The 22,730-nt window shown below is 46.0% G+C and overlaps 1 protein-coding gene across 3 annotated transcripts; it reads right to left on the minus strand.

The window, feature by feature from the left end:
- Nucleotides 1–9,186: 9,186 nt before the first annotated feature.
- TREM2 (triggering receptor expressed on myeloid cells 2) lies at nucleotides 9,187–22,319 on the minus strand. 3 transcript variants are annotated; one of them, XM_065912731.1, is made up of 9 exons: nucleotides 22,188–22,319; nucleotides 20,413–20,763; nucleotides 18,954–19,044; nucleotides 17,997–18,190; nucleotides 13,202–13,534; nucleotides 11,073–11,184; nucleotides 10,601–10,689; nucleotides 10,057–10,109; nucleotides 9,187–9,698 (listed from the first exon to the last, which is right to left on the minus strand). In XM_065912731.1, exons 1-9 carry the CDS (start codon nucleotides 22,225–22,227, stop codon nucleotides 9,384–9,386), a joined length of 1,578 nt encoding a protein of 525 aa, XP_065768803.1. In that variant the 5' UTR covers nucleotides 22,228–22,319; the 3' UTR covers nucleotides 9,187–9,383. The 3 variants fall into 3 exon arrangements, with proteins under 3 accessions (XP_065768803.1, XP_065768804.1, XP_065768805.1); XM_065912732.1 differs by lacking the exons at nucleotides 17,997–18,190; nucleotides 18,954–19,044; nucleotides 20,413–20,763; nucleotides 22,188–22,319 and adding an exon at nucleotides 13,721–13,763; XM_065912733.1 differs by lacking the exons at nucleotides 9,187–9,698; nucleotides 10,057–10,109; nucleotides 10,601–10,689; nucleotides 11,073–11,184; nucleotides 13,202–13,534 and adding an exon at nucleotides 17,710–17,907.
- Between the last annotated feature and the right edge of the window lie 411 nt (nucleotides 22,320–22,730).

The raw sequence follows: 22,730 nt of genomic DNA on the forward strand, positions 1-22,730 counted from the left end.
TCCCTTAAATCTATTTCTCACTTCCACTGTATGGTCGTAAGGGATTTGATTTAGGTCATACCTGAATGGTCTAGTGGTTTTCTCCACTTTCTTCAATTTCAGTCAGTGTTTAGCAATAAGGAGTTCATGATCTGAGCCACAGTCAGCTCCCAGTCTTGTTTTTGCTGACTGTATAGAACTTCTCCATCTTTGGCTGCAAAGTATATAATCAATCTGATTTCAGTGTTGACCATCTGATGATGTCCATGTGTAGAGTCTTCTCTTGTGTTGCTGGAAGAGGGTGTTTGCTATGACCAGTGCATTCTCTTGGCAGAACTCTATTAGCCTTGCCCTGCTTCATTCTGTACTCCAAGGCCAAATTTGCCTGTTACTCCAGGTGTTTCTTGACTTCCTACTTTTGCGTTCCAGTCCCCTATAATGTAAAGGACATCTTTTTTGGGTGTTAGTTCTAGAAGTTCTTGTAGGTTTTCATAGAACTGTTCAACTTCAGCTTCTTTGGTGTTACTGGTTGGGGCATAGACTTGGATTACCTTGATATTGAATGCTTTGCCTTGGAAACGAACAGAGATCATTCGGTTGTTTTTGAGATTGCATCCAACTATTGCATTTCGGACTCTTGTTGACTATGATGGCTACTCCATTTCTTCTAAGGGATTCCTGCCCACAGTAGTAGATATAATGGTCATCTAAGTTAAATTCACTCATTCCAGTCCATCTTGGTTCACTGATTCCTAGAATGTTGATGTTCACTCTTGCCATCTCCTGTTTGACCACTTCCAATTTGCCTTGATTCATGGACCTAGCATTCCAGGTTCCTATGCAGTATTGCTCTTTACAGCATCGAATCTTGCTTCTATCACCAGTCCCATTCACAACTGGGTGTTGTTTTTGCTTTGGCTCCATCCCTTCATTCTTTCTGGAGTTATTTCTCACTGATCTCCAGTAGCATTTTGGGCACCTACCGACCTGGGGAGTTCATCTTTCAGTGTCCTATCTTTTTGCCTTTTCATACTGTTCATGGGGTTCTCAAGGCAAGAATACTGAAGTGGTTTGCCATTCCCTTCTCCAGTGGACCACATTCTGTCAGATCTCTCCACCATGACCCGTCCATCTTGGGTGGTCCCACATGGCATGGCTTAGTTTCATTGAGTTAGACAAGGTTGTGGTCCAAGTGATCAGATTGGCTAGTTGTCTGTGACTGTAGTTTCAGTCTATCTCCCCCCGATCCCCTTTCTCAGTGCCTACCATCTTACCTGGGTTTCTCTTAACTTGGATGTGGGGTCTCTCTTCACGGCTGCTCCAGCAAAGCACAGCCGCGGCCCCTTACCTCGGACGTGGGGTAGCTCCTCTCAGTCACCGCCCCTGACCTCAGGCAGAGGGTAGCTCCTCTCGGCCGCCGCCCCTGACCTCCAGCCCAGGGTATCTCCTCTCAGCCGCGTGTAGTAAGTTTTAAAATCAGGAAATGTGAGTCTTCCAACTTTATTATTCTTTTTCAAGATTGTTTTGATTGTTCTGGGTCCCTTGCATTTCCATATGACTATCAGCTTGCCAGTTTCTACAAAAAGGACAGCTGTAATTTTGATAGAATATGTTGACTCTGTAAATCAATTTGCAGATAACTGCTATCAGCATTATTGTGTTTTCTTTTTTTTAATTTATTTATTTAATTGGAAGATGATTACTTTACAATATTGTGGTGGTTTTGCCATACATCAACGTGAATCAGCCATGGCTGCACATGTGTCCCCCCATACTGAACCCCCCCTCCCTCTCCACCCCACCCCTCTGGGTTGTCCCAGAGCAATGGCTTTGAGTGCCCTGCTTCATGCCTCAAACTTCCACTGGTCATCTATTTCACATATGGTAATATACATGTTTCAATGCTATTCTCTCAAATCATCCCACCCTTGCCTTCTCCCATAGAGTTCAAAAGTCTGTTCTTTACATCTGTGTCTCTTTTGCTGTCTTGCATATAGGATCATTGTCACCATCTTTCTAAATTCCATATATATGCATTAATATACTGTATTGGTATTTCTTTCTCTGGCTTACTTCACTCTGTATAATAGGCTCCAGTTTCGTCCACCTCATTAGAACTGACTCAAATGTGTTCTTCTTTATAGCTGAGTAGTATTCCATTGTGTATATGGAATATACATTCATTATCCATTCATCTGCCAATGGACATCTAGATTGCTTCCATGTCCTAGCTATTGTAAACAGTGCTGCAATGAACATGTGTCTCTTTCAATTCTGCTTTCCTTGGTGTGTATGCTCAGCAGTGGAATTCCTGGGTCCTATGGCAGTTCTATCTCCAGTTTTTTAAAGAATCTCCACACTGTTCTCCATTCCCACCAACAGTGTAAGAGGGTCCCCTTTTCGCCACACCCTCTCCAGCATTTATTGTTTATAGACTTTTTGATGGTGGCCATTCTGACTGGTGTGAGATGGTACCTCATTGTGTTTTCTATTTGCATCTCTGATAGTGATGTTGAGCATCTTTTCATGTGTTTATTAGCCATCTGTGTGTCTACTTTGGGGAAATGTCTGTTTAGTTCTTTGGCCAACTTTTTTGATTGGGTTCATTTTTCTGGTATTGAGCTGCTTGTATATTTTGGAGATTAATTCTTTGTCAACTCTTTCACTTGCTATTATTTTCTCCCATTCTGAAGGCTGCTGTTTTGCCTTGCTTATTGTTTCCTTCATTGTGCAAAAGCTTTTAAGGTTAATTATGTCCCATTTGTTTATTTTTGTTTTTATTTCCATTACTCTGGAAGGTGGATCATAGAGGGTCTTGCTGTGATTTATGTCAGAGAGTGTTCTGCCTATGTTTTCCTCTAAGAGTTTTATAATTTCTGGTCTTACACGTAGATCTTTAATGCATTTTGAGTTTATTTTTGTGTATGGTGTTAGAAAGTGTTCTAGTTTCATTCTTTTACATGTGGTTGACCAGTTTTCCCAGCACCACTTGCTAAAGAGATTGTCTTTTCTCCATTGTATGTTTTTGCCTCCTTTGTCAAAGATAAGGTGTCCATAGGTGCATGGATTTATCTCTGGGCTTTCTATTTTGTCCTGTTGATCTATATTTCTGTCTTTGTGCCAGTACCATACTGTCTAGATGACTATAGCTTTATAGTATAGTCTGAAGTCAGGAAGTTTGTTTCCTCCAGTTCCATTCTTCTTTCTCAAGATTTCTTTGGCTATTTGAGTTTTTTTTGTGTTTCCATACACACTGTGAAATGATTTGTTCTAGTTCTGTGAAAAATACCATTGGTAGCTTGATAGGGATTGCATTGAGTCTATAGATTGCTTTGGGTAGTATACTCATTTTCACTATATTGATTCTTCCAATCCACTAACATGGTGTGTTTCTCCATCTATTTGTGTCATCTTTGATTTCTTTCATCAGTGTTTTATAGTTTTCTGTATATATAGATCTTTTGTTTCTTTAGGTAAATTTATTCCTAAGCATTTTATTCTTTTCATTGCAACAGTGAATGGTATTGTTTCCTTAATTTCTCTTTCTGTTTTTTCGTTGTTAGTGTATAGGAATGCAAGGGATTTCTGTGTATTATATCCTGCAACTTTACTATTATATTCATTAATTAGCTCTTGTAATTTTCTGGTAGTGTCTTTAGGGTTTTCTATGTAGAGGATCATGTCATCTGCAAACAGTGAGAGTTTTACTTCTTCTTTTCCAATCTAGATTCCTTTTAATATTTTATTTCTTCTCTGATTGCTGTGACTGGGACTTCCAAAACTATGTTGAATAGTAGTGGTGAGAGTGGGCACCAAGTTTTCTGATCCATGAAAGTGACATATATTTTCCATATATTTGAGTCTTCCTTAATTTCTTTCAGTGATGTTTTGTAGTTTTAATGCATCAGTCCTACTCCTATTTTGTTAAATTTATTCCTAAATAATTTTATTTTTCTTGCTATTATTGTATATAGAGTTGTTTTCTTAATTTCATTTTGAGTTGTTCATTGCTAGAGTATAGAGATAAAACTGATTTTCACATATTGGTTTTGTATCCTGAAACTTTGCTGAACTAATGTGTTAACTCTAATTTTTTTGGTGTGGGTGGATTTCTTAACCTTTTTTATATACAAGATCATGTCATCTGCAAATAGAGGTAATTTTACTTCTTCCTTTCCAATCTCGATACCTTTTATTTTTCTTGTTTAATTGCACTTGCTAGAGCCTATAGTATAATGTTCAATAAAAGTGACAAGAGTGGACATCTTTGTCTTGTTCTCAACTATTGGGGAAAACTTTTTAGGTTTTCACCTTTAAGTGTGATGTTAGCTGTGAATTATTTATAGATGTTCTTTATCAGGTTGATGAAATCCTGTGCTATTCCTAGTTTGTTGAGTGTTTTTATCATGATAGAGTGTTGGGTTTTATCAAACACTTTTTCTGTCACCCACTGAAGTGATCATGTGGTTTGCGGGGGAGGAATTTCTATTAATATGGTATATCATACTGATTTTCAAATGTAGAACCAACGTTGCATGCCTAGACTGTCTTGCTTTGTCATGCTCTATAATCCTTTCTGTTTGTTCCCAGGTCCTATTTGCCACTGTTTCATTGAAGATTTTTTGCATCTACATTCATAAAGAATGTTGGCCTATAGTTTTCTTGTGATCTTTGTCTGGTTTTTGTATCTAAGTAAAACTGCTCTCATAGAAATGAGTTGATAAGTATTCCTTCCTCTTCTTCTTTCTTTTTTTTTTTCTTTTTTTGAAGAGTTTGTGAAGGATTGGTTTTAAAATTCATTAAATATTTGATTGAACTCACCAGAAAAGCCATCTGGTCCTAAGCATCTCTTTGTGGGAAGTTTTTGGATTACTAATTAAACCTCTTTACATGGTATAGATTTTCTATTTCTCCTTAAGTCGTTTTCAGTAGTTTACGTCTTTGTAGGGATTTGTCCATTTCATCTAAGTTATCTAAGGTATGCAATTGTTCATAATATTTCTTATAATGCTTTTTATTTCATAAGGTCAGTAGTTCTCCTTCACTTTTCATTTCTGATTTAGTCATTTGAGTCATCTTCGCTTTGTTTCTTGTCCAGTCTAGCCAAGATTTGTCAATTTTGGTGATCTGGTCAAAGAACCAACTCTTGGTTTTGTTGATTTTTTTTTTTCTGTTGTTTTTCTGTTTTCTATTTCATTTATTTCTGCTCTAATTTTTATTATTTTCTTCCTTCTGCTTGCTTTGAGTTTAGTTTGCTCTTTTATTTGTAGTTTCTTCAGGTGAAAAATTAGGTTATTAATTTAAAATCTTCTCTTTTTTTTCTAACATAGGTGTTTACAGCTATAAATTTCTCTCTAAGCACTGACTTTGCTGAATCACCTAACTTTTGGTATGTTGCATAATTATATTCATTCATTTCAAAGTATTCATTCATTTCTAACTTCTGTTGTGACCTTCTTTTTCCTATTTGTTATTTAGGAGTGAGTTGTTTGATTTCCACTTATTTGTGACTTTCCAAATTTTGCTTCTGTTATTGACTTCTAGTTTCATACCGTTATAGTCAGAAAAAATACTTTATATAATTTCAGTCATTCTAAATTTATTTAGACTTGATTATAGTCAAGCATATGATCTATCCTAGAGACTGTTGCATGTATATTTGAGAAGAATGTGTATTCAGCTTTGTTGGATGGTGTGTTCTGTAGATATCTGAGAGGTCTGTTGGCTTATAGTGTTATTCATGTCTAGTCTTTTGTTGTTGATCTTCCACCTCCTTGCTGTATTTTTTTTGAAAGTAGAATATTGAAGTCTACAACCATTACAATTTATTTATCCCTTCAGTTCTGTCAGTTTTTGCCTCATGTATTTTGAAACACTGTTGTTAGGTACACATATATTTATAACTGTTATATCTTCTTAGTGGATTTATTCTTTTATCATTATAAAATGTCCTTTGTCACTAGTAACAATTTTTGTCCTAAAACCTATTTTGTCTGATAGTATAGCTACTCCAGTGCTCTGTAACTAGTTTGCATGATATATGTTTTTTCATTCTTTTACTTTCAGCAGACTTGTGTTTTTCAATCTAATGTCTGTCTTCTAGAAGCAGCATATAGTGGAATCATATATTTTTTAAATCAGTTTTGCCAATATCTGCCTTTTAATTAGGATGTTTAATCTATTCACATTAAGTGTAATTACTGATACAGTAAGATTTATGTCTTCCAGCTTGTTATTTGTTTTCTACTAGTTTTATGTCTTTTTTCTCCTTTATTTTGCCATTATCTTTTGTCATATCAGATAATTTAATTCCCTTGTCATTTCTTTTACTGTATAATTTTGCACTATTTTCTTACTGTAGAGATTATAGTTGGCATTTTAATTTAAAATAATCTAGTTCAGATTAACATAACTTAATTTCAATAATATATTAATACAAAAGCTTTGATTCTATGTAGCCCCATTCCTTCCTTCTCCCTCTTCATATTGTTACTGTCATAAAAGTTACATCTTAATAAATGGTGTGCCCATCAGCACAGGTATATAGTTATTGCTTTATAAAATTGTCTCTTGAATAGGGGTGGGGGAATCCATTTTTCTTGAGTAAACACTCCTTGGATTGATGCAAGCCGCTAGTTAATTTCCAGAGTTCCAAAAAAGTTGACTATATTTTTGCCGGTTTTCTTGTTTCTTTATGAAGGTGAGAATTTTCAGAGTTCTTTAACCATTTTCTTCTAAAATTACTCTCAATGTACTTTTAACTTGTATTTTCCTTAGATGAAGTTAAACAACTTTATTATGTCTACATTTATTTTTGTGTGAGCTATAGGTGTATATCCTGTGACCATATTCTATTAAGTATTTGTTTTCTAATTGATATGTAGGAGTTAGGGAAATGAGTCATCTGCCTTTTTAGGGATGAGCCCCCGCCTTTATATGGGTTGCAAAATTTTTCCTTATTTTGTCTTTTGACTTTCATTTATGGTGTTTTGTCATAGAGGGAAAAGTATCAGTCTTAATTTATCTTAATGTGTCAGTTGTAATGTAACTATGAATTCTTCTATGGCTTCTGAGTTTTTTGTGATACTTTAAAGAGCTTTTTTCTCTAAGATTGTTCTAACTATTCCCCAATAGTTTCAAATACTTTGTAAAATAAATTTTATCAAAATATAATTTATATGCAGTAAGGTACACCTATTGGATAGATATTGACAAATGTATATACCGTGTAACTACCACAGTCATGATGAAGAACATTTAATTATAACCAAAAGTTCTTTCAGGCCCCTTTACAGTCATTCCCACTCCTCCACCACCACTAGCACAAAATATTCTTATTTTTTTGTTGTTGTCTTTTTATCTGTGATGATTTCCCCCATGTTGTTTATTTCATCCATATTCTTTAGTAAGTTAGCTAACACTTTATTTCAGTTTACTTCAAAGAACAAATTTATTTATGTATTAGTTATGTCATTTTTCTCCTTTAAAATTAACTAGCTGTTTGAGTAAGATGCTTAATTCTTGTTAAGGGTGTGTATTTTCCCCTGAGAGCTTCTTTAACTGAGTTCCAAAGGTTCTAATGTGAAGCAGTCATCTCACCATGTCATTTGCATTTACTTTGTTTTTATAAAATAAATGAAATTTATTTTAGTACTTTCATTTTAGAAGTTACTTTTATAACTGTGACTGTGACTATAATTCATAGACTTTCTATCATAGGTATTGATGGAATTAATATATTTCCCTTTCCTCCTTCAGTCTTCTCTACCAGTCAACTGATTATCTTAGTATTTTCCTTTGCATTGTTAAATATAGTTCTACTTCTGTCAGGTTCTAAAAAGTTACATTCAGGCCAATTATGGTCATTTCTCCCAGGGGGGTGCTTTTTAGACTTTATTCTGCCCTTCCCCCATCTTGCCTTCCCACCAGGAAAGTCCCCAGTCATCTTAGCCAGGGTAAATGAGGGCTTAGTTGATTGGTGGGGAGCTGCTGCCTCCAGAAGGGACAGAGTAAATTTAGGTTCTGTCACAGGCTGAGACTCTATCAAAGGAAGCCCAGAACATCCTGCCAGAGCTCCCTGAAAATAGCATTACTAGGCTTGCACAGCCCCTGCCTGTCCCTTCTCCTCAGGTACCTAGACTAAGCTGAGGGCCCTTCCAGATGGTCCAGATGGTTAAAAACCTCTTTTTGCCTAGTTCTTCATGACTGTAAAAGACCGGATTCCTGAGCAACTCCTCTTCGCTATCTAAGACTCTCATCTCAATATGGACAAATATTTTCAAACAGTTTGAGAAGAAGTCACGGCAGAAACCTTAAAGGCCTTCCTATACCCAGCCTGGATTAGCCTTCATTTACACTTAACTGTGGCCACACATTTACCATTTATTCCTCGTTCCCCCAGCTGCATGCCTTTTCTTCACTGGGCTCTTCCCAGGCTCAGAGTTCAGGCCAAGGGAGCAGAGATACCAGAAGACCACACAGTTGAGAAAGAGCCAACTCTGATAAAACTGATGTCTGTGGAGATCTTTTATCTCCTGGTGCTTGAAAATCCTTTCTTCTACCAAGGAATAGGCTTGGTATCTATTCCAGTTTCTGGCCTTACTCCTGTTTCCTTTTAACCCCATCGCTCCTACCCTGCCTGTCCTGAGCCTCCTTTGTGCTGTGCTAAGCCGCTCAGTCTTGTCCGACTCTGTGCAACCCCACCAGGCTCCCCTGTCCGTGGAATTCTCCAGGCAAGAATACTAGAGCGGGTTACCGTTTCCTACTCCTGGGGATCTTCCTGACCCAGGAATCGAACCCATGTCTCTTACATCTCCTGCACTGGCGGGCGGCTTCTTTACCACTAGCAGCACCTGGACTGATGAATTATCCTCCTCCCATCATATGTGTCACATCATAAGATGTCACTTGTTTACAAGTATAAAGCAGAAAATGGGATATTTCTGTCTCAAGCAAATGAATCTATACTTTCAAGTGTCATGATCAAAGCAGGAAATGCTTTTGAAGAAATCCCCCTTCACGCCCCTTAAATCAGACTGTGCATTGAAGGGAAGTCACTTCCTCGCTGGCAGGAGAGCATTACAGCACAAACTCTGGACCAGTCTTTTCAGTTCACGAGCAGTCAAACCTGGGCCCTTTCATTCCCTCCCAAGCATCAAGAGCTCATCTATTATCATTTAGAGTTTATTTATTTATTTGGCAGAGGAACTAACATGGCTAGTTTCCCAGGACATGGCTTGGCTTCCCAGGACACCTCAGTCATTCCAAGTATCACTTACCAGGTCAGAAAAGTTAAGACATTGGATCCTAAAGGTCAGATTTCCTAAGGATCTAGAGCATGGGTTGCATGGATGGCTACACAAAACCCTGGGGCTAATCTGCGGGTGTACAGGATGGTGACCAGCCTAGCTGGGTGGAGCCTGGCCATTAGGTGGCTCCTGGGCTGGCTCGCAGGGGGCTCCTCCACCCTTGCCCTTTCCAGGGAAGATGACTGTAGCGTATGTCACAGGCTTGGAGATGATCTCAACCTTAGGAGGCAGAGGGGGCACACAGGATGATTCCAAGGGTAGGAGTTTCCCTGACAGGGAATCAGGAGAAAGGTTGGTGTAAGTGGTATCATCAAAGGAAGGTGGTGAGTCAAGCTTGACATAGGGTACATCTGATGGCAAATCAACAGCCAGTCCAGAGTCACTGATGTGGTGGACCACTGAGGAGAGAGCCTATAACAAAAGCAGGCCTGTCAGGCAAAGAGAAAATGCCTCCCTCTACCCCAGTTCCCTGAGGTGGGAAGTCCAGGATCACACTGGATCTGTCTCCAGAATCCTGAGTATGTCTGTGAGCAAGATGGCTTCACTGTGAAGATTTTCAAGCCCCAAGTATCTCCCTAAATCTGAGCAGGTGGATGCAAAGTGGGAAGGTGGGAGACTATTGTGGGCAAGTTCACAGCATTTAAGAAATGTGTTTGGACCTCATGTGGGTTCCAGTCTTTTCTCCACCTGATCATCCCAGGACTTGTCAGTGAGTATGGCAGAGGGAGGGTCTAAGGAATTTGGCTGGGGGCCTGCAGAGGTTTCTTACCATGTTTGAGATTCCACTGCTCTGAAATTGTCCACTGACAGCAACCCTGTTTCCTGGTGGAACAGAAGCACAGTCTGCCCCTTGTGCTGACTCAGTGCCTCCCACACACACACTCTCTTCAGAAACCTTGGAAACCTCTGGCCCATACTCACATCCCCACTCCTACCAGCAAAGTCTTCCCCTTCCATCTCCCCAGCCCCCACCCCCAGGCAGCCCTAACCGCCCCCCCACTTACTGCTTCCACAGCTCCCTTTATCCTGCCTCAACACTCAACCCATCTCCTGAAATCCCCCACCTCTTCCAGCCACCTTGTCCCCAGTGCCACTGTCCCACCCTCTACAATTCCTGTCTCTCCCCAGGCCACCTCCTGCTGAATCTCCTTGCTCTCCTCCACCTTTCAGCCATGGGAATTGTACGTCCTGGGGGCGCTTGCCAAAGCCCATGTGTAGGGGGAGCAGACCTAGATTCCCAGCCTCAAATGCAGGAGTGGCTGATACAGGGCCGGAAGAGCCCTGCTGGGGTACGCAGGTGGAGAGCTACCCACCTTTCCTTTTGGCCATCACAGCAAGCAGCACCACCACCGCCACCACCACCAGCAGGCCCAGCAGGAACGTAGCACCCCAAATCCAGGGTCTGCTGAGACACACAAAGAAGGAAGTGAGCTTAGCCCTGAAGCTGGTGGGGAGCTGCTTGGCAGGAACCCTGGAGAAGTGGTGCAGAGGCACCGTTCTTGGTGTGCCATGGTCGGGAGAAACAGCTTTTTTTTTTTTAATGGAATGAAGCAGGGAGACTCAAGTAGGGAAGACGAGAGACACGTTATCAGGGTATCCTGACTGGAGATCTACTGGAATAAAGGGCTCAGTGCTGAACTGGGATAGAGAGGTATGCCTGTTGAGCAGTTCCCCAGGAGTGGAGAGAACTGTAAGGTTTCCTTTCAATTTAGTCTGGGGCTCTAAACAAGCTGTATCTTCACCATCACCCTTTCCCAGACACCCACATACAGTTCTTGTCAATACCTCTTCTTATCCTGGCTGGGATCCAAAGGGCTGCCGCTGTTTTCAGAGTCCAAAGAGGAGCTCTCACCCAGAGTCCCATACTGATGGATCTCCTCCTCTTTCAGGCCAGGAGCTGAGTCAAAAGCAAGCACTTATTGAGCACATACCCACCGAGAAGGGCTCAAGGGCTTGTTGAGATCTGAGGGACTGGGGGAGTAGAGGTGAGGAAGGTCCGGAATAAGAAACACAAAGGGGTGCTTGGGATATTCCTTAAGGAGCCTCTTATTCTGGAGGTCAGGGGATGGCTTGTCTAAGTCTTTATCTGACTGTGAATATGCTCACTTCCCCTCTTCTGCCAGCTGCCAACCTTCCCCTCTGCATTTCTTCTCTTTACCTGCTCCCCATGTACCTTGTCTCAATCAGGCTGCTCAGACTACACAGAAACCCCACTGTGTGATCTGTGCCCACTTCCCTACCCCACCCCAGAATAGGTCTGTCTGCTCTGACCTCCTTGGAGACCTTGCTCCCAGCTCTCATCACTTGGTCTCTGAAGGGGCTTTGACCCAGCCTCCTAGACCTCTCTGCAGGCCTGCAACCTCGTGACCAACCCTGCAGGTTGGCTGAGCCCCATCCCAAGCTCTGGAGCTGAGGAACTTAAGGTCAGTCCTGAAGTGACACAGTGCCAGCTGACACTTGCTGAGAGCTTTGGCTTAGACCCTGAGACTCGGTTTTGTGACAAGTTTTTGTCGTTCCAACTGTGTGCTCAGCTTCTACCTGTGGGACTCAGGGTTGGTTTCTGTGGGCCTGAGGATCTGCCTTAGGAACCCAGGCAGTCCTCCAAGATCCTCTGAGAGAAGTGTCTAGCAATTCACCATTCCCACTCCCCACCCCATGCCAAACCAGGAACTGAGACACCATGACCGCAGTCTGGCTGCGTATGTCCTGATTTGGTTTTTAAAACCACTCTATCCTCCCTGGATACTGTGCTCTACCCATTTGCCTGTAGAGGAATAGCCATCCTCTACAGCTCTTGGGATCCCCACACCTCAGATGTTCCACTGAGGATGCCCATCTCCCTGCCATCCCTTCCCAGTGCATTGTCTGGTGACCATTTGCCATTTAGGAAGTTCTAACCTTGAGTTACTAAACCTTAGAGCGTCAAGGAAGCAGGAGAACAAAGGATAACTAGAGTTAACAGGAGTATATTTATAATATGAGTAGTAATTGTGGACACAAGAGAGATTCTAATAACAGCTTAGTCCCTCCTCATAACAGATGGAGAAAAACAGAAGGAAAAATGTCTTGATTTCATTATTTTGGGCCTTTGGCACAAATTACTTAAGAAAGAAATACTTGAAAATGGAAAAGATGTCAACACCCATAAGAGGAAGGTAGAACAGTCTGCTTCCTCAGGTAGCTGACCATGTTCACAACAGAACAATTATTTTTTACAATATTGTACTTTTCTGGGGAACATTTAATACTTTTAAATGTTCTTTTAGTAAATATTTAGACATGAGAAAGTTATAGACTGTAAAAATGAATCCTGTGAAGAGTACCTTCTAAACTGAAATAGTGTTGAGAATATTGACTCTATATTGATGAGACTTTTTCTGTTTTTAAAACTGAATAAGTCAAAGGAATTCAGTCACTGAATGTACCCTGCCTGTTACATGAGACACATACTAGACGCTCAGTGAAGACTTATAAAATATGGAATAAATTCAGTAGTTTTTAAGCCATTAATCTTGTTACAGGAATAAAACCTGGAACATATACCAAAAAGTTAATTCTGGTTGATATGTCTGAATCAAAACTTTGTTTAAAACATTTCTAAGGGAAAAAAAACAGCACCTAGTATGTTGAAAATGCTGGATGAGGAGGCCAAGGCCCTGAGTGGGGGAAGAAGGATGTGACTTCCTTTGGGGAGACCTGCTCATGTAGGAGGGGAAAGGGGACTGCTCTTTGGCTGATTTATCTCAGACTTCTCACCCGGTTTGGCTTCCGTTCCCTGCAGAGCTGTCAAAAGAATATTGGGCATTTGGCCAACATTCCTCACCCACAAGGGCTCCCACCCACCAAGGACCCAAGAGCAGCAGGTTGGGGCAAGGGGGCAGGCCAGGGCTGCTGGCCAGGCTGGGATAACTCACCTGCAGGGAGCACATCCAGAGTGACCCTGTGCACCGTCTGGGGCCCCGAGAGGCCCTCCACCACACAGCCATACTCTCCAGCATCCTCCTCCTGCAGGGCAACCATCTCCACCTGGAGCAGGCCACCCCCCAGGTCGGTGAGAAATATGCGGCTGCCAGCTGGGGCCCCGCGATTCACAGCTGATGTCACCAAGGGCTGGCATCCCTCTGGCAGGACCCGGCACCACACCTTTCGAGCCTTGACATCCTGGAGTCGATAGTGGCACTGCACCAGGATGGAGCTCCCCACGGGCGCCTGCAGCATCTCCGGGAGGCTGCTGGCCGAGCCCTGGCCTAGGGAAGGAAAGTTGAGGGGACGTCAGGCAGGGTACCTCCCGGTCCCCTCACCTCCCAAGGGCTCAGCAGTCTAGAGGTCCACTTGTGGGCCTACGCATGTAACAGTTTCCAGGGCAATGCCAATTATCCCTGGGCACGGAGCGGGGTACATGGGCCCAGAGTGCAGCTCCTTCTGAACCTTACCTACTAATCCCAGGAGCAGCAGCAGGAACAGTTTGGGGCCCATGGCTGTGGGCAGGGAGATGTCAGCTCTGAGGCTCGTCTGGGCACTGACACAGCATTCTCCCGGGGGCAGGAAATTTGGCCTCAGACACTCACGTGGGGCTCTCAGTGACCATGGGCCTGGGAAGCAGGCACTGGTGGGCCCCGCTGTGGGTGGGGAGAAGGAGCTGTTCCAAGCTCTGGTTGGCCCAGTGTTCCAGATAGGAGTGGGCAAGGTAGAGTGAGAAGGCCCAAGGAAATACAGAAGCCTGGGATCCTGGGCGCCCCTAAAGAGTGAAGCGAGGGAGGAGGGAGCATTAGAGAAAGGGGGAGGATGATCTTCAGGGTGTTCCAAATATAGAATCTGATGATGCAGAGCTGTGAAGGAGGGAAGTAAAATGTCCTCCCCAGGGTCTGAGTTTGTCTTAATTTTAAATTCTGTGTGAGTGCTCCACCTGAGCTCTCCGGAGATCATCCAGGAAGCACCCCCTGGATGCTGCACCCTGGCCTGGCCTGTCTCCATTCCCTGTGCTGAGTGCTCCCTAGACACTTCTGGTGTGGACCACATTCTCCACTTCTAGGAATTGCACCATTGCTTTAATAATTAATTGAATATTGAACCTACTGTATTCATCTCATTTTCATAGCTTTTCTGTCTAGGTTTCTTTCCTTTTTTTTTTTTTTTGTCCATTTTGTTCTGACTCCTGGAAGATATCCTCATATTTTTTCTTCCATCCCTTCTATCCTTGTCCTTCAAGTTTTTATCCCTTAGTGCTTTTAATTTATAATATTTTTGATTCTCCAAGCATTTCTCATTTATTGCATATTATTTTTGTTTCATGAATGCACTGTCCTCTCTGTCAGAAGACAGTTCTCTGTGAATATTTTCATGTTTCTGCATGCTTGGAGCCTTCCCAGAAAAGGACACTGACCAAGCTTTGTTCCAGGGAGATTGAAGAGCAAACATGCCTGGGGAGGTAGAGACTGTGTGTCAGCTCCAGAGAGATTTGCTTCCATCCTTCCCCTTCCTCCCTGGCAATGATCAGTTTCTATTCCAAAGTAAAGATGTCTTTCTCTCTCTCCCGCCAGAGAGGAAGATGGGCCAACGTGCCAGATGCTCAATATAAGCTCCAAGTCTCATAATTTGGGGTTCCTCTCCCATGACACAAACCCACTCCCTGCACAGGGACCATCTGGTTCCAATTTGCATCACCCTGTGCAGAACTGGAGTTGGGGATCCCATACAGAATGTGGGGGGTAAACCTGCTGACACCAGGGATGCACCAGTGCTCAGACCAGAGCAGGCCAGGTGGGAATGACTGGGAGGACACACCGCTCTGACCTAGATGGTCACGCCTGGAAAGGGGCCTGAAAGAACCACCCCACCTTCTTCTGTCCTCCCTGGCCTCCTCCTCCCCTCTCCCTGCCTCCTCTTCCCTCCAGAAGCAAGGGAGCTGAGAATGGGAAGCTGGGAGCAGGAGCCTGAGGAAGCCGTGTTTAGCCGAGTCGTGTGGACACGGCGATAGGGAGACCAGCTGTCCCTGCTCACCTGGCGTGAGGGTTTTCTGGGGACACAGGATTCTTGGTGCTAACACTGGCAGAGTCTCCAGCTGACTGGACAGCTGGGTCTCCCGCGTGAGTGATATGGAAGTATGTATGTCTATCCTGCCAAGGCATATCAGGCTTTCTTTGATTTTCTTACCAGAAAATTATTTTTGCTCTAACAAGCCAACCTGGGAGATTTGTGTGAGGAGGAGACCTGTCTTCAGTATTTACTGAGTGCCTAAAACAGATACAGTCCCCCGCTGGGTGCCTGGGACAGAAGTGGCCAGGATCCAGGATCCAGAGAGGTGTCCTCTCACCAGGCATTTGAGGAGAGGAAGAAAGCCAATGTTTATGTAGGACCTACTATGTGCCAGACAGCTGGCCAGGGACTTTAATGTTATTTCTTTCAATCTCATAAAAACCCACCAAAGTAGGGTGGTTGGAGTTTGGTTTGGTGTTTGGATTTTTGTTTGTCTTTATGTGCAAGGAGCCTGAGGCTCAGAGCAGTTAAGGAAATTGCTTAAGATTTCTTGAGGAGGCAAACTTGAAATTGGAAAACACTTTCAGATCAGTGTGCACTGCAGAGAGTGAAAGGCGGGGGATCCCAGGGTGGGTGTCTCTGACATGGACGAGCAGGAAGGAGCAAAGCCTGAGCTCCCAAGAGGAGGAACATTCCAGCAGCGCTCCACCCGCAGGCACACCGCCGGAGCCTCCCCTTCCATCCCGTCACCCCCGGTGCCCAGGCGGGGTGGGAGGGAGGGCGCTGGCGTGGGCTCAGTTTGGACCCTGTTCGGTCTCGGCCCCTAGACCATGCCTGTGTCTGCAGGAAGGAGACGACTGCCCCAGGACCCAACGGGGAAGTTTAACAGAAGTGCAGCTGAGTCAGGGAGGCCAGGGAAACAACAGACTGGACCAGGGTCCTGGAGCTGGGGGCAGAGGCCCGTGGAGCAGCCTTGGGGGGAGTGGGTGGGGCAGGGCTGTGACGACGGGGGGGACCTGTTAACACGAGGCTGAAATGCAGGGCTGCACCGGGGGCTCTTTCCCAGGGATTCAAAACCCCAGGGACCCACACCCAGGTTAGGGAGCATTGCAGCCACATGTGGCCGTGGACAGGGGCTCCTGGACTGCCACCTCTCTGAGGCCAGGACAGAGAACCTGCGGATATGGCCAACTCACTTCCTCCTCTTGAGGACAGCCCGCCTTCAGGGCAGCTTCCGTCTAGTTTTCGCCTCATTCTTGGTCCAGGAGCCGTGTGTATGTGTAGAAGAGATAGATGAGGTTCCCTGAGATGCCTTGGTTGTCCCCTGTGTCTCGAATGCTCTTCCTGCCTTGCTTCCTTGTGTTTCTCAAGTGGTGCCTCCTGACCACCCTTTAGAATTGCATCATTCCCCGGGCCTTCTGCCCTCCCATACTCCCAACCAGCTGACTGACCAACATTGTATTTGTCTGTCTGCTTTCTTCGCATGAGAATGAGGCTCTGTGTGGGCAGAAATCATGGCTTGTCTTGTTCACTGGTATGTCTCCAATGCCTAGACTGGTACCTGGCACAGAAAATATTAGTTTTTATTGAATAAGTACATGAATAAATAGGTAGGATTGGGACTTCCCTGGTAGTCCTGTGGTTAGGACTCCACACTTCTATTGCTGGGGCCCAGGTTCGATCCTTGGTCAGGGAACTAAGATGCTGCAAGCTATGCAGCATGGCTTATAAAAAAAGAGGGAGGAATTATTTTTAATAAATAAGTAGGGTTGAGCTAGAGGGAAGTGCACCTTGAATGTCAAGTGAAAGTAGGATTTCCAGGCTGCACAGTGGACGCTGGGTAAATCTTTTCCCTTGTGAGCCTCAGTTTCCCTTCTGTACAATGAGAGGCTTGGGGCTTGGAGCAGTAGTCCCCAGATCTGGTACACTGCGCCAACAACCCAAGCCCTTGCCATTTCTCTGGAGGGAACATAACATGATAAAAACAAACCTCTAGGGAGATAAATGGATGAGTCAGCTGGGAACTGGATGGGCATGGTGGGCTTGAGACAGGCAGAGGAAGGAAGGGGCCTGGGGTGGGGGCCCAGCAATAATCATAGGGAACCGGTGGACAGGAGGCAGGAGGATGAGAGAAGATGCTAGAGAAATTCCACAGAGGGAGGCAGGGCTTGGTAATCAGATCTCTGGGAGGAAGAGAGAAGACTTAAAAAGTCTGGCCAGTTTGGAACCTATGGAAATGGAGGGACGTGGCATTCTAAGACCCTGGACCCTAAGGAGCCAGACCTTCTGTCTTCTCCTCATCGGTATTCACTCTACTAGCCTTGTAGCAAAAGAGAAGACCTTCATGACACCCTACCATCAGACAAACATGGAGTCTTGGGTTTACTTGTGAGAGTGTTTAATGACCAATGTCCAGAAGTTGGAAGTATCCTTCCTACCTCCCATGCGTGCACACACACACACACACACACATGTGCTTCCATGGGCCAGAGGAAGAAGGGTAGAGGCAGAGTGGCCTTTTGCCAAAGCAGAGTCAGAAGACTTGGTGGCCAACGGGAGAGTGTGCAACAAGCTGGGGTAATCCATGCAGACCTCTCCTGAAACTCTCCACCGAGGGTCCTTCTCTCTCATATGTCTCTCAGCTCTGCAACAGACAGGGTTCTCACTCAGCAGCTCTCTGCCCCACCTCTCTGGCCTCCGGCCCCCGGCCACCACTGTGCTCCCCAAGCTCACCTGTCACAGTCTGGGGCTGGTGACCTGGGTTGTGGCCACAGTCCGGTCCACTGGTCTGGGGTGGCCGTTGTTTCTGCCCATGCCAGGCTGCAGCCCAGAGGGCAGTGGCGGCTAGAAGCTTGCTGAGAAAGATGCAGGCCAGGAGGAAGAGGATGGAAGTGGGTGGGAAGGGGCTCTCCTCTTCTGAAAGGCTCCTTGGAGAAACAAAGAGGGCATGTGGGAGGCCATGAGGGGACACACACGCTGGACTCTGTCCTCAGAGAAGGAAGGGGGAGACCAGGAGCTTGGGGGGCTGGGGACACCCCCACCCACCACCATCCCCGGATGAGGCTTTATGGGGTTAGGGGAGCCTGTAGTCAGGAGACCTTAGTTCCAGGCACAGATCTGCCTGCTGAGTGCTTCTAAACAACCACCTCCCTCATTGAGCGGTTTTCTGCCTACATGATGGTGTGATGTGTTGTGGTGTGTCTCTCTGTGTGTGCGTGTGTGCACACGTGTGTACTTCATGGTTATACTAACAGTGTTTAGACACCAGTACATAGTCAAGAACCTGTCAGAACTGATTCTGGTCCCATCAGGGAAGCAGGGATCTGGGGGTACCAGTTTTGTGCTAAAATATTAATCGTAAAACTTTCATTGTTGCTGAACTGTGGGGATTCTGTCTGAGGGCTGCCAGGAGAAGGAGGGGGGAAGGCCAGTCATTCAAGAGTCTTGGAGCAGCAGCTATTTATAAACTGTCAGGGAAGTTTTGCAATATTTTAACAACTGGTACAGTCACACCAACACACTGGCTGGTTGGAGGGGTGTTTAGACAAGATCATATACAGATCCCTTCCCGTTCCAGTTGCCTTGGAATCTGTACTTCTGGCACCCGCTGCCCCCCAGCTGCCACCCCATGCCTGGGCTCTGCAGGGTGGAGGTCTACCCAGGGATCTTAGCCAAGACTTGTCACTATACCTGGAGATGCTGTGCTCCACCTGGGCATTCTCGAAGCTCTCAGACCCCTCAGGGATCCAGAGATCTCCAGGGTCCTGGTAATCACGGGGGTCTGTGGGAGACAGAGCCTGTGAGCTGCTAGTCCCCTTCTTGAAGCCACAGTGGAGAGAGCCCCTCTGGGTGGGGTGAAGCCCTCTGGGACCTCACCCTGTGTGGATCAAGTTGTTAACGACTCTGAGCCTCAGTTTCCTCACCTGTAGAACGGAGCAATTAGGAACCCCTTCTTAATAATAGCGTTGCAGGATTCAGCGAGAACATCCTGTGTCGTGCCCATCACCTCATAGGAGCTCAGTGACTGCAGCCCCCACCCTCCCATCACACAGGGTCTTTGGGAGGAGCAAATGAGATGATGGGTGTTTCTGAAAGTCTGGTGTGCACTGTCAAGCTGGCTGTACCAGCTACAGATAATTGTTGTTGTTGTTATTCTTGTTATTCTTTTCCTGCTCTATCTATGGGAGTCAGCTGAGCCTTAGACTCTGATATGATCGCAGTATTTCCTCGCCACCTACTCCCATGGAGGTGGGGTTTGGGGTCTAAGGCAGATGGTCTCACCTACCCTCCCCATCTTAGACAAATTTTCGACCTTCATTTCCATGATAAGGGGACATGTTGGGGGGAGGAGTTGGACAAAAAGAGTGTCAGAAGAGGGGTCTGTAACCTCAGATTTGTTCTCCTTTGGGACACAGGAGACACAGAAGTCTTTCCTGGCGGGCACCCCTGTGCAAGCTCAGGGGTGAGAAGGGCCTCACCACTCCTCATCTCACCTAGTTAAACCAGGAATGACGATCCCAAGCAGTTAGCAGCAGGAGACTGGGGCAAGGGCTGTCACTGACCCAAGCACTATAAAACTCTATCGTTTGTTTCTCACGAGAGCCATACAGACTCCATCTCCACCATTTAAACATGGGGAAATGGAGGCCCAGAAAGGAGAAGCAGTTGCCCTGGGCTAGAGCAGTGTTCCTTTCTGGGACTGTTTTTCTGTACCAAGTTGGTGCTTAATCTACATCAGTAGGTGCATTGTGTGGTTAGGTGAGGGAATGAGTGAATGTCCTCCTGCTCCTTAAGGACCACCTCAGTGCTCACATCCCAACAGGATGCCAGATGGATAAAGCCATTTGCGGGGTAGGGGGAGCAGGACCACAGCTAGCTCCTAAGTGTCTGTGTAAATTATCGGACTGTACCCTTCCTGCAAGCGATGCAGTCCTCCACCGGGGGCGCAGCCTGGAGCGGGGTGCAGAGCTGGATGGTGACCCCCTCTGCAGTCAGCAGTTGGCACAACCAGCCACAGTGGCCTTCAGTTGGGCAGGGGGACAAAATCCACACTGTGGGATCTCCCAGGGCCCCCAAAAGCCCCGAGGGTGGTCAGTCCTGTGCTCAGAGCCCCAACCTCAGGGTGGAGTGCAGCCAGCCGCCCACTCACCAGCCAGCACCTCCACCAGGACCTTTCTGAGGGTGTCAGCCTCACTGCCATGGAGGCTCTGGCACTGGTAGAGGCCAGCATCATGGGCTTGAAGATTCTGCAGCGTGATGGTGAGTGTGCCCCCCAGGGCGTCATCCATGATGGCGGTGCTCCCGTTGCGCCTCTTCAGGAAGGACAGCAGCCACGAGGGGTGGGTGCTGACCACGTGCTGGCACAGGCCTTCTTCACCCAGCTGGCGGCACCAGGCTTTGCGTCTCCCCCAGTGCTTCAAGGAGTTGTAGGGGCAGGAGACCCTCAGGGACCGGCCCATCGTGCCCTGGAACACCGTGGTGTTGTGCGCTCCAGACAGCTCTGGGGACAAGACGTTCATTCACTGTACCAAGTGTTTATTGAACACCTACTATGTTCACTGAACAGAAGAGACAGAAATCCTGCCCTTAAGGAACTCAGGTCTTTACACAAGTTGGGAGAAGGTGGCACAGCCCAAGTGTGTGTTTATAGAAAATGAAGAAACCAGGAAACCTGGGTCCTTGGTCTGGCTTTATCACCACTGGACTTGTTGGGCCTCTTAGAGAAGTAATTGACCCTCTCTGAGCCTATTTCCAGAGACATTTGGTTTTGAAGTTCCTGCCGCTCCTAGTCCACACGTGTTCTTCCTGTTACATGGAACCATGCCCTCGTCTCTCCCCCTCCATCTCAAGAGAGCAAAGCCAGTGGCCTCTCGGGCCTGGGGCTGGTTCCACAGCGGACTAAACATTCCCTGCCCGTGCCCGCCATGCTTGCTAACTCTGCAGCTGCCCACGCCACTACCAGCCCCACATTCTTCTCTTCATGACCTTTAGCTTCCAGCTTCCCTATTTCTGTGGCTTTGTTCCCCTTTCAGGGAGGGATGCATCTCAGAGCTATTTTGGGGGAGACATGAGGCTGCTATTTTAGGGGCCCTCCTTGGGGTGGGGGAGCACCAGTCTGGTGCCAGGGCAGGGGCTGAAAAGGAATCACCTAGCACCCTCTGCCTCAGCCACATGGTGACAGAAACTTGTCAATAAGATTAGGGAGCTGGTGGCCTGTCTTTTGGAACCAGAGAGTCCTGATAAGCAATATCCCCCATACGACCCCATCCATCTGCCTCCAGACAGACCAACATACCCCCCACTTTCCCTGCCCCACCTCCAGCTAAGAAACTTCAGCTTCACTGGAACACTGTCTCCTCTCACCCACATGTGACTTTTCCTCTGCGGGGAGCAAGAGGCATCCCCCAATGAGAAAATGATTTCATGTGCAAAATTCTGGTGTGCTCATCCCTGCAGCTCAATCACAGAATCTTCAGCCCCAGGGCTGAGGACAGGAGGACCTTCAGAGCCCAGAAGGGGTACCCCAAAGATGCAGATTCCCAGTGCTGGCTTCTTTTCTCCCTCCCACCCTGCCGCTCCTCTGGAGCTAGATTTATGCTTAAGTGGTTCAAAATTTTAGAGGCTCTTACCAATGCTCCACAAACTTCCCCCAACTACTAGCTAGTACCTGAGATGCCATCAGAACTCCTTCCCTTTCTAGGTGTCTGAATCCACCAGCCTCTGATTCCTCCACCTGCATGAAGAGCTGATACTGGGGAAGGGAGGGAAAGCATGGAGAATATGGAACACAGTGGGAAGCGGGGGTGTAGGACATGCGGAAGATTTCAGCCTTCTTCAGAGTGTGGCTCAGTGCTCCCCACCCACCCACTTGCCACATACTCAAGAAAGGGGAGGGAGAGTCAGCAGCGAAGGAGGGACTCCTACCTGTGACAGCGAGCAGGATGAGCAGCCCGACAGGCTCCATGTCACCCTTTCCTTGTGGAGGACAGACGCAGGGTGCCTTGTGCAAGATCTCGTCCTTTCGAGAGGGTCAGGCTCCCCAGACGCTGCCCACAGGAACTGGCTCCTGGAGGTTGAGCAATCATCGGGACTGGGATCTGGCTTCATGATTCAGGGAGGGGGAGCAGGACGGGGGAGGCGAAGACGGGAGAGGAGGAGTCACCGCTGCAACCCAGCAGTGGGGTGCTGTGGATCCCAGACCTCTGAGAGGGCAGCCCACTGTCCAGCCCGTGCCCGCCTCCTCACTGGTTGAGAAGATTATCCTTTCTCCACTCAGTTGCCTTAGTATCTTTATGAAAAGTCACTTGACGTGTAGGTCTACTTCTTGACTGTCCATTCTGTTCCATTGATCTATGTGTTGATCCTTTTACCCGTCACACCCCATCTTGACTACTCACTGGGGCTTTGCTTTATTTATTTATTTTTTTGGATTTATTAATATTTTTAATTTATTTTTTTATGCTTTTT

The sequence above is a fragment of the Muntiacus reevesi genome, chromosome 20, assembly GCF_963930625.1.
Source record: "Muntiacus reevesi chromosome 20, mMunRee1.1, whole genome shotgun sequence".
Taxonomy (NCBI): Eukaryota; Metazoa; Chordata; class Mammalia; order Artiodactyla; family Cervidae; genus Muntiacus; species Muntiacus reevesi.

Bases quoted from the DNA above. Each gene is read 5' to 3' on its own strand.
- TREM2 (XM_065912731.1), bottom strand. From the start codon at position 22,227: ATGGAGCCTGTCGGGCTGCTCATCCTGCTCGCTGTCACAG. The intron at 19,045-20,412 runs GTGAGTGGGCGG...TGTCTCCCACAG, and splicing joins CCTGGTGGAGGTGCTGGCTG to ACCCCCGTGATTACCAGGAC. The intron at 13,535-17,996 runs GTGAGCTTGGGG...TTCCTTCCCTAG, and splicing joins CCAGCCCCAGACTGTGACAG to GCCAGGGCTCGGCCAGCAGC.